The sequence below is a fragment of the Taudactylus pleione genome, unplaced genomic scaffold (assembly GCF_031769625.1).
Source record: "Taudactylus pleione unplaced genomic scaffold, aTauple2 ptg000977l, whole genome shotgun sequence".
NCBI classification, from domain to species: Eukaryota; Metazoa; Chordata; class Amphibia; order Anura; family Myobatrachidae; genus Taudactylus; species Taudactylus pleione.
In genome coordinates, this window is record NW_028285378.1 from 1,662,484 (window position 1) to 1,673,248 (window position 10,765).

General features: G+C 43.4%; 1 protein-coding gene across 3 annotated transcripts in view; it reads left to right on the forward strand.

Annotated features, from left to right (window-relative positions):
- The window catches only part of SEC22A (SEC22 homolog A, vesicle trafficking protein), a 53,379-nt gene extending 43,038 nt beyond the window's left edge, over positions 1-10,341 (forward strand). For all 3 annotated transcript variants that reach the window (XM_088460733.1, XM_088460734.1, XM_088460732.1), the window contains 2 exons: positions 8,134-8,196; positions 9,911-10,341. In XM_088460733.1, the coding sequence (XP_088316859.1) occupies positions 8,134-8,196; positions 9,911-10,111 (264 nt within the window). In that variant the 3' untranslated portion in view covers positions 10,112-10,341. The remainder of the gene's footprint in view (positions 1-8,133; positions 8,197-9,910) is intronic.
- Positions 10,342-10,765: the final 424 nt, after the last annotated feature.

The window sequence follows — 10,765 nt, forward strand, 5'->3', positions numbered from 1 at the left end:
TTCACAAGGGCAGAGCTACTTATTTCATTTATTTACCCCGGCAGCTGCAGAGAAGAGCAGCCGCTGGGGTTTAGACAGGAGCAGACCAGCACCTTTTCTTAGCATTACCCCGTCAGGCAAAGACCAGCCTGCTGTGGTCGCATCTGATGCGACAGGCATGCTGCTTGTGGATGTAGCCGCTATAAGGCTGCATATATATATAGTACGACAAATCACCGTAGCAGCAGTGATAGAGGGTTTCTGCGTAAAAGTAAAAAACGTGGTTGCTAATATGTCGCATGGGCAGTCTTTAATAAAATGATATTATCACGATGAGAACTCTAACTATAGTTAAGTGCTGATATATACAGTGGTTCCCAAACTGGGTGCTGTGGCACTCTGGGGTGCCTCAGGGCACTTGCAGGGCTGCCTCGGGTTGGTGGTCTGGGACCAGATTCAATTATTTATGATCAGTGCGATAGGCAATACCAGTGCTTGTGGCTGCCAATCAAAAAAAATGTGTACAAACAGAAGCACAACCCTGTCCACAAACCCATAACTGTACATTAGGATGACAGATAAGCACAATTAACTTAATTTTAGATTTATTTCTGAATAAGAAATTTTTGGCATAGGGGTGCCGTGAAAATTATACTGATACTCTAGGGCAGTTGTCGGGGAACAGGGGTAAATTACCCCATTTGGGGTAAAACTGAAATTCCTGGGGGTAATGGACGGACAGCTGAGCATGCATATGAATCATTGCATGCCCAGCTGTTCGTCCATTACCCCCAGGAATGGAGGTCACTGGAGCCAGGTGCAGCGGCGCACCCGCTGCACCCGGCGCCAGTGACCTCCAGCCCGGCGCCGCAGGGAGGCTCTAAGCCAGACGCCCGCTGAGATGTTATCACCAGAGGGCGCCCGGCTCCTTCCCTGCAGCGCCTCGTTAGCCGGAGGCTGGAATTCTCTTCTGAACTCTAGCTTCCAGCTCTCTCCATGTGCACTATGGGAGAGACCTCATGACGTCTGGAGGGTTAGGGTTAGGCACTCATTGACCCTGTCGACCATTTGTACCTGTTGACCTTCTTACATGTTGACCTTTAGTGTGTCGACCTATTGCCTGTCTAATATCTGGTGTCTATCTAGACATTGTCTACCTTTTTACTGTAGATCTTTCAATCCATAACCAATAATTTTATGTGACATATGCTAAACTCTGCTGTTTTTTTCTAAACCCCCAACTACCTAGTGTATAGGGGTTAGAGAGTACTTCACATTTATTTTTGTCTGTGAAGGAGGTCACATTGCATTGTTAACTCTACACTTGTTGTAGGTTATTTGCAAGTATTTCCCATGTCTCAGGACAAGGGTAAACAGGAGATTGTCATCCCTGTGCTGGTTTCATGTAAACCTTGTACAGTAGCCCTCTCAGGTTTTTATACAGGATGGACACCACAGCAGTCCACCTTGCCAGCACATGTTCAGGGGTCACCTTGAAGGTCCTCCTGGTCTCAGGTTATGACGCAGTTAGTGGACTGCTTATCAGCCCCCACAACTGCCTTCCACTTTGGTTTTCCCACAGTGATTACAGCCTGCTATGTTTCCTCTTCCAGTACATCCTTCCTGGTTGGAGAATTATGTACTCTCAGGTCAGAATCTTTTTTAGCGTCTATCTATCTGTAGAGGTTACAGGCGAATTAGCCATTTATGCATATAAATTGACTGCACCATCCTCTCCGTCCATCCTGCTTTCAGATTTTGATATGTCATCTGAGGAGGCAGAGGATACACAGGTTTTCTCCCTCTGTGCCTATCTCAGTTGAGGAGGAGCATAATTCATCAGTGAATGTTCCTCTCTAGCAGGGGCGGTTAATTCAATCCTCTTTATAGAAGATTGAGTACCTGCTCCTAAAGCCTAATAAACCTGGTGTTCGGACACCTGAAGGTGATTTAGGCTAGATTACCTCAATATAAATAGCTCACTGAGTTTATGAGGGAAGCATGGAACACTCCAGATAAACTGTTCCAGATTCCAAAATGGACTAATGTCTTTTTACCCTCTCCCACAGGGAGAGTACATTAGGAGGGGGTATTCAATATGGGAGCGATAACATCGTTTTTGCGTTAATATCGGAAGTATGATGTCATTATCGCAGGTTTTACTTTTACACCCTATTCAATTTCAAAAGACTTATCGCAGTCTTGAAAAGTCTTTGATAAAAAACGGGGATAACTTTTCACTATTGAATAGGTGTCGAAAAAAAGTGCAGAATTGGGGTTTAGGGGTTCAGGCTTAAAAAAAATAGACTGCACCCCTGGGAATGACATTTAAAAAAGAACTGTGTCAAAAAAAGTTTAAAAAAAAAAAATAGGGACACCCCAAAAGGTTCAGGGCTATTCTACAAGTATGCAGCAGGTGTTTTGAAGAATAGAATTATAGCGGAAGGTGCACAAATGCAGAATTTTTAAAAATTTACTTTAGGGACTTAAAAATATGCTAGTACGCATTTTCATGTACCCCAAATTTGATGGGACCACTTAAAAAAACGAAAAAAGTAATCTAAGTGCTCTTCTGCAACACTTTTTCAATGTCGGGAAAAAGCACCTGATGCGGCTATTTAAATCCCCGGCTTTCAATTAAAGGCTAAAACGGGGGTACCCATAGTGTTCCCCCATGTTTTTACAACTACGCAAATCCAACTTCAGAGTTTCCCGTTTTCGTTAATTTTATATTGAATACGGGGATAAGCGGGAGCAGGTAAAAACTCCGGTATGAAACGTTAACTTCGACAGTGAAGTTAACGTTTCATATTGAATACCCCTCTAGGTGTGAAATCTGCAGAAGGTTTTTGGCACAAGTCCCTCATCAGGTTCTATCTATGGCCTTTCCCGCTAGTAGACCATTCATGCCCTGCTTAGTTCAGCAGGGATAATCCCAGTTCCTTTATTTATCAGGGAAGGAGTTATTACTCAGATTTGTTTTTGATTCAGAAACTAAATTCGTCTCATCGCTCTATTCTGAACCGGAAATCTCTCAACAGGTTCAACCATGTGCCCAAGTTCAGTATGGAGACCCTGTGGTCAATTATGCTGGCAATGGAACCTGGGGATTTCAGGGTTCCCTGGATATACAGGATGCATATCTGCATGTACCTATTGCACTATTCCACCAGGGATTTCTGAGTTTTGCTGTTCGTTAGCAACATTACCATTGCCCTTTGGTCTGTCCACAGCCCCACACTCAGCAATACAGGTCCTGGAGTCCATGGTATCCACCTTCGACATGGTGGCATATGTTCAGTTCCATTCCAGGTCCCTGCAAAGATGGATTCTGTTTCATTGGTATGGTCAGTATCATCGGATAAGGTCTCAAACGATCCGCATCTCGCCAGAGGTTCAGCTCTCCCTCGCATTGTGGCTGCAGATGACTCGTTTAAACAAGGGCCGCCCTTTATGGATCCCAGATTGGGTACTTCTCACCACGGATGCAAGTTTGCCAGGATGTGGCGTGGTGACAGGTCATCACACCTTTCTGGACAGCTCAGGAAACTCACATGCCCATGCCCTTAAATATTTTAGAACTTTGTGCAGTGCACAGGGCGCTCATTCTGACGCAAGACCTCCTTCACGGCAGGCCTGTTCAGATTCAGTCCGACAATGCAACCACAGTGGCCTACATCAACCGTCAGGGAGGCACACGAAGTTCGGCATCCATGAGGGAAGTGGCGAACATTCTCGTTTGGGCAGAACGCCATGGTTCGAACTTTGCGTAACTACGTGGATCGTACCAATTCCATCAGGAAATCAGACACATTTTTTGTGTTATATGGTTTTCATAAGCGAGGCTGGCCAGCTAACAAGCAGACTCTGGCCCGGTGGCTGCGTATGACTATTTCTCATGTGTATACTCAGGCTAATCTCTTTGTTTCGAACAGGGTGACAACACATTCTACTCGGTCTGTGGGACCATCGTGGGCGTTTAGACATGGCGCCTCTGCAGGACAGTTGTGCAGGACGGCGACTTGGTCTTCGGTCCACGCTTTCATCAAATTCTATGCTCCTCTCTGCTCAGCAGCGTCCCCACCCTTAAGGGAACTTCTTAGGACATCCCCATGGTATCCCTGTGGTCCCTATGTAAACTTGAAGAAGAAAATAAGAGTTATGGTAGACTTACCTTTGTTAACTCTTTTTGTTTGAGATTCATTGGGTCCACAGGGCACCCACCCTGACGCGCCTGGCCTCAGTTGGGATCTGTTCCTTCTTCTTTTTTTGTCACTGAATCCCTCTTCATTTTTTGGGAGTGTTTCTTGTATACATTTTACTTCCTTCTCCACTGTCCGTCTCTTGCCGTTAGGCTTGTTGACAAACTGAATGCCTGTAGCTGGGGAAGGGGTATATAGGGAGGAGGTCCTGTGCATGCTGGGAGCTTGAAAGCTGTAGCTGTTTGGTGCAATGGATTACTCCAACTAGATACCCCAAGGTATCCCTGTGGACCCTATGAACCTCGAAGAAAAAGAGTTAACAAAGGTAAGTCTACCATAACTCTTATTTTTCACAGCCGTGGGCTGACCAGTTTGGGGCTGGTTTACATTAGGGTAGGGGGAACCCACGCTGTGTGTTTCTATGCTGTAGTGTAATCTCCCTGGCTGGTTCAGCCCGGTGCTGATTAAAGGAAAATAAGGGGAACCCCAGTTTATTTCCTCCGATTTTTCTCTGCGTACTATACTCAATTACTGTAATTCTATTTCACAGTGATGTGTATCAGAGTGCATAGACTTTGTTTTCATTATTTATTCAATGTCAATAGTTCACTTGCAGAGCAATCTAAATTACCACAGTAATATAATATTGATAACAAAATCAAATTCAAAATTACTCTTCAATACCCCTGTCCTCAACAGGTATCGAACCCCAGGTTAAGACTATGCTAAGCAGTCAACAATACAACTTAGCCACAGAAGCCAACCATTAAGGCGCTGCACACCTACCTTTCTGATGGCCCTGATTATTCTCATGGTTATTGCATAGGGAGGTGCAGTATGAGAAGTTCGCTCTTTGAATAAGACCGTTGCCTGCAACATCATTGCAAGCAAAAAGATACTGTACAGTAAGCTGTTAGAGGGTATGTCAGCATTTAACTAGAGTTAGTCTCATCGTGAGAATGTCTCATTCTATTAAAAACTGCACGGCCGACATATTCGCTGTTAAGTATGCGACTTTTAAGCAGGATAACCTCCCAGTGCAATGCTGCTCTGGTGTTTTGCCGTATGTGAATTTATAGTGTTGTCTTCCAGGAGCAGCGAATATGGGTAGTATAAGTGGGAGTAGGGTAGGTGTGACAGTATCCCAGTGTGAGTAGCACAGGGATTTAAGTAGGTATGAGGGTGTATAAATGAGTAGTATAGGTGGGAGTAGGGTATGTATGAGGGTGTGCCATTGTGAGTGGGGTAGGTGTGAGGGTGTACCACTGTGAGTAGTATAGAAGAGAATAGGGTAGGTGTGACTGTACTGGTGGGAGTAGTATAGTTGGAAGTTGGGTAGGTGTGACAGTGTATCAATATAAGTAGGGTTGGTGTAATGGTGAGTAGTATAGTTGAGAAGTAGGGTAGGTGATGATGTACTGTTGGGAGTAGGGTAGCTATGACTGTGCAGCAATGGGAGTCGTATATAGGTAGGAGTAACATGTACCAATGTAAGTAGTATACCCGTTGACTAGGGTAAATGTCAGGGTGTACCAATGTGTGCCGAACGAAGAGGTTGGTCTAAAGTGTGTAAGCAGCAGAGAGGTCCAGGAGAATGCGTATAGAGATATTACCTTTACACTTTTGCTGTAAACAGATAATTGATCACTTTTGTTAATACAGTCTCCATGGAATGTTGGGGCCGGATTACAGAGAATTGAGAGCGGAGTGAGAAATGGAGAAGATACACTGTTATACAGAAGTCACTCAAGTAGTTTAGAGTCAAAGCATAAGAGAGAAATTGGGTGATAGTTGGAAAGACAAGCTGGATCATGTGTTTTGTTTTTTTATTGAGTAGATGAGCTTCTGCAGGGGCAGATTGGGATAGAGAAGCAGCCCCAACGGGGACAGGGTCTGTTAAGGGGGCGGGGTCACTCCTCATAGGGCCTGATTCTTAGTTGGAGGCAGCTGCAGCCTTGCATCTTTTGCTGCAGTTGCATCTGCGACTTTATGTTAATGCTGCTACAATGCCCTTCCTTGGTGTACATCTGTGCGTCCGAATATGCAAGGACTGAGACTCTCACTCAGTGTATAGAGACACTGCAATCATGCTTTGTGCATGTTTAGAAGCCACCATCAGTCGCACCATTGAAACTTTAACCCTGTGCTAGATGCAGTCCATCTGAGTATGGCATCTCTGTACACAACCACTTTCAGCGGCACGCCCATACTGCGTTACATCTGCATCTGATTAGCCCACCCCCTGCAACTGCCTACATATGGCCAATACATTTCTAATACACTTCATGGTGCATCCAGGTAGAAGAGGTGAGATAGAGGTGGAGGCATGCAGTGAGGAAGAGGAAGCAGTAAAGATGGGAAGTAACAGGCTCCAGGGGGCAGATTGTAGGGTGACCTGATGGGATGAGTGCAGAGACTTCATCTTTGGTTACTGGAGAGTGTAGGAGATGGTGGGTGTGGATCTGTAAAATGCTGATACACCAGTGATGAGAGTAAAAATGTGTTTATTAACCAAATGAAAAGCCATTGGTAGAGTGATCCTGTATCAATATGGACTCCTGGCAGTGTAGAGGTTAATGATATTCAGATAATTAATAGGAAGGATATTAGCAGTCAGCATAGATGATTTCCTACTATTTAATATGGTGTGCACCTGACGGAAGAGTATGCTGGCTACACACACAAGAGTCTGTAATGAAGCAATTTAACACGGTGAGCAGCCCCTATATAGGGTACCATGCTGATGTATGCCTGATTATATCTTTCTTTCTTTCTTTCAGTCTCTGCATGCATATCTTTCTCTCCTCTCTCTTGCTTTATGAGTATGGTAGACTGTAACATGTCCAAGACTTTCATGTGATGTTACCACAGTGCCCCCCGGTGTACAGACTGTCAATATGCACACAGCAAAGACTAGTTTCCTTCATGTTTCAACATGAACCGGATAAAATCATATGAATTAATACACACACTAAAAGAATAATTTTATACTAAGTGCATCAGAAAGAGGTGTATTTTTTTTTCTCCCCAGCTGCCTTTGAACTACATGTACCAGCTTGTTTTGAACATAAGACATGTTAGTAAGAAAGTTACTACTGTAGTTCTTTGTTGTTGAATGGTTCATAATGTTGCTTCCACGCTCTACAGTATTTACCTGAGCCTAGTGTGTTGGTGCCGTCTATACATTCTGCCAGCTTATCAGTGCTGGTGTGCCAGAAAGTTGGTACATCCCATATTTTTCGGACCATAAAATGCACATTTAAGACTCAAATTTAGGTCAGAAAGAGGAAACAGTTGTTGCATTGTTATAGCGGTAGATCAGTGTTCTTCTCGGGTTTATGTCTGTCTCTCTGCCTCTGCTACAGACGGGTATCAGAGCCAGTGGATAATCAGGGAGAGTGACCTGTATGCGGAGAAAGAAACAGAGACACTACTGTGATAACAGTTCTATGGTCTGCTGAGGATAAGGGCCGAGAAAGTGACTCATGCTTTCATATTCTGGTTACTGTTCCTCACAATGGAAGATACAAACTTAATTAATACAACTTCCATTTGTTTTTCCATCTCTGGGATTGATACTCTAGAGATGCAGAGAAGTGAGTCATTTCCGCTGGGTCTCTTGAGTAAGTTGAGTACTCCAATGGATACAGGAGTAACAAGATGGATAGTAGGGAAGGGAAAGAGCCCAAAGCAAATAGAGGTTATTCCTGTGGAAAGAAAGAGAAAAAAGTAAATTGGGGACAAATGAGGGAAGAAACAAACATTAAACAATAAAAAGAAACAATAGGGAACAGACGGTGAGATGAGGACACAGAGAGGGTCAGTGCTGGGTGTTGGCACAATTGCGCCTCCTTAGTAATTAACTGCAATAATTGAATGAAACGTGATGATTTGTAGAGAGGACTGATTTGTTAGGTTACCACATCACAAAATGTTACTTTATATATTACAGAATAATGATGATATCAGCTGTATTATCGCCTTCTTCTTGGGAACAGTTGCTTGTCTCTATCAGGTAACCAACATAGCCGAGTAATGAGTATCACAATTTATACTGGTCCACTCTATTCTCCTGCTCATGTCTTTACAGAGTACTGAAATGATTGATATGGACCCAGCCTTCCAGTACCTTTTTATCTCGGCATTTCCTAATTGTATGGGTTTGAAAAATGTAAAATACTTTAAAGATGCTGCATTCGGTAGGACTGAGGATGCTTATACAGATGTGTCCTTACACATCTTTGCTGCAGTCACGCCAAAAAGCTCCTCTTGGCGCGCCAGGTCCCGTGAAACTCTGCTGGTGCCGGGCATCTTTTTTTGCTGAAAATGTGTCTAAGCAGTAATTGATATGCGACACTTATACATCTGTGTGTGACTGAGTCTCTGAATCTGTATACGAAGTGCTATAATGTAGCTGCTGCAGCTTTTTTCATGCCACGTTCCTTAGTGATTCATATACAGACTCAGGTGCACACAGATATACAATTGTCACATATCTCATAAATCAGGACAGGCTGATGGTGTGTCCTAGTTGCATTGCATTGCGACTTAGACGCATTTTCAGCAAAAACAAGACGCTGGACGCTAGCAGAGTTGAACGGGACCTGACGGCTCACACTCACGCTAGGCAAGTCGCGTTCCATGGTGTATTGAGGCTAGATGTATGAGGACACATCTTTATATTATCCTGGGCAATGAAGACTCTCTGATGCAGAGTTAAATGTATAGGAGAAGTTTAATGAAGACATGCTGTTGCAATGACAGGCTGTGTACAGCAGATATATACCTGTATGGCAGTCTAGGTGCTAATTGCAGACAGATGTAGTAGGGACGGTCACATCGCAGGATGCGTACAACTCTGCATATGGATGGATCTACACATTTGTTTCTACGCAGCTTCTGTATCACTGCATACACCAAATATACTTCCAACTCTACATTAGCCCTCTATTAGCTTATTATTTTATCTCTTATAAATCAGTGAACTGAAGTTAATTAGCGCTGATGATTTTTGTAATTGTGTTAGACAAAGAGAACGGAAGCTTAGTCACTACTGTACCCATTCCTTCCTCTAAAATACCTGCAATGGTATGGGACAATTATTTGAACTGCTTTAGTGCCTGCTGAGTTTGCCTTCTGTCTAATCTACAGATGTGTCTACATACATCTATCCTCCCTGCGCTATAAGTCGCGTTACACATAACGTGTGAGTGCCGTCTGACTCGGTAGCGCCAAGCGTCTTTTTCGTGCAACTTACAACATTACGAATTATCGCACAATCGCTTCTGCTGATTACAATGATAAGCAGCATGCCTATATTCTGGGTGCGACTGCGGGTGTATCTGCATGCAAAATGCTACATTACAGTGTCAGCGGCTGTAACAGCCACAGACCGAATCCAGGCATGCCGCATATCAATAGGCGCACAAGCAGAAGCTGCTTGTGCGCATATTTGCATCACTGTGTGATTAAGACGCTTTTGAAGGCAAAATGTTTCCCAAAAAGAAGCTCACGCTACCGAGTCACGCCACAGCATGGTGCGAATAGAAGGGCTGTTTAACACACAAGGAGACTTTATGTATGTGGACACATCTGTACATAAAATAAAATAGCAGATCATGTGAAAGTACATAGTTATTGTACTTATGACATAGTATTGAATCTGAAATTATTAGTTTGTGTGTAGTGCACAATATATGTCATATTTCTTTCTGTTTATTTTGTTCCAGTGTTACCTATTTTTGTACAGTACCAGTTGGAGAAATGTGAAGTCATTCCTTTCCTTTGGACTCATCTGTCTGTGTAACATGTACCTGTATGAATTACGTAACCTGTGGCAACTCTTCTTCCACGTTACTGTCGGTGCTGTTATAACACTCCAGATCCGGTTACGGCAACCACAGAACAAGTCCCCTGATTATAATGTCTGACCTTCCCCCAACACACACAAACATTGCTCTGCTCTAGCTGGAGATCGGAGGACATTTTATTTTTTCTTATTTTTCCTATTTTATTTTTTCCCCCCGAAATCTGTTTTATGTCACCCCAAGTACACAGAAAATTGCGGTGGTATACAATGTTTTTCTTTTCACCCTAAGTTATTGCCTTTGTAAGGCAGGTTTATTGTGTTCCTAACAATAAAACAATTCTGTATAGATAATGTCTTGTTGTGAAAGGCATATTGGTTGAAATCGGCTGACATAGCTTTGTTGAAGGGACAACAGAAAGTAATTTTTTTCCCTTAAAGGGTTTATCCACAAATATGTAAAGCTAGTATTTTGGACCTGTCATTTACTGGGTCGCTACATATTGTGGTGACCATTGCAGGGTGTTTTTTTTTAATTTCCATCTCCCCCTATTTATACATTTGTCTGTCGCCTTCTTCATGTTGGGAGCGCTGTAGACAGTGCTGATGCATGATGACTCCAGCTGAGATCCCGATCTCACCAAGTGCATTGTTGGGAGGGTGGAAATTTAGTTCTATGAGCGGCTCAGCTCCATATTGCAGAGTTGTTCATGTAGCAGTGAGCAGCAGACAGTGATCCTGTCCCTCACTGTTTCTTCTTTTCACACCTGTCAGCATT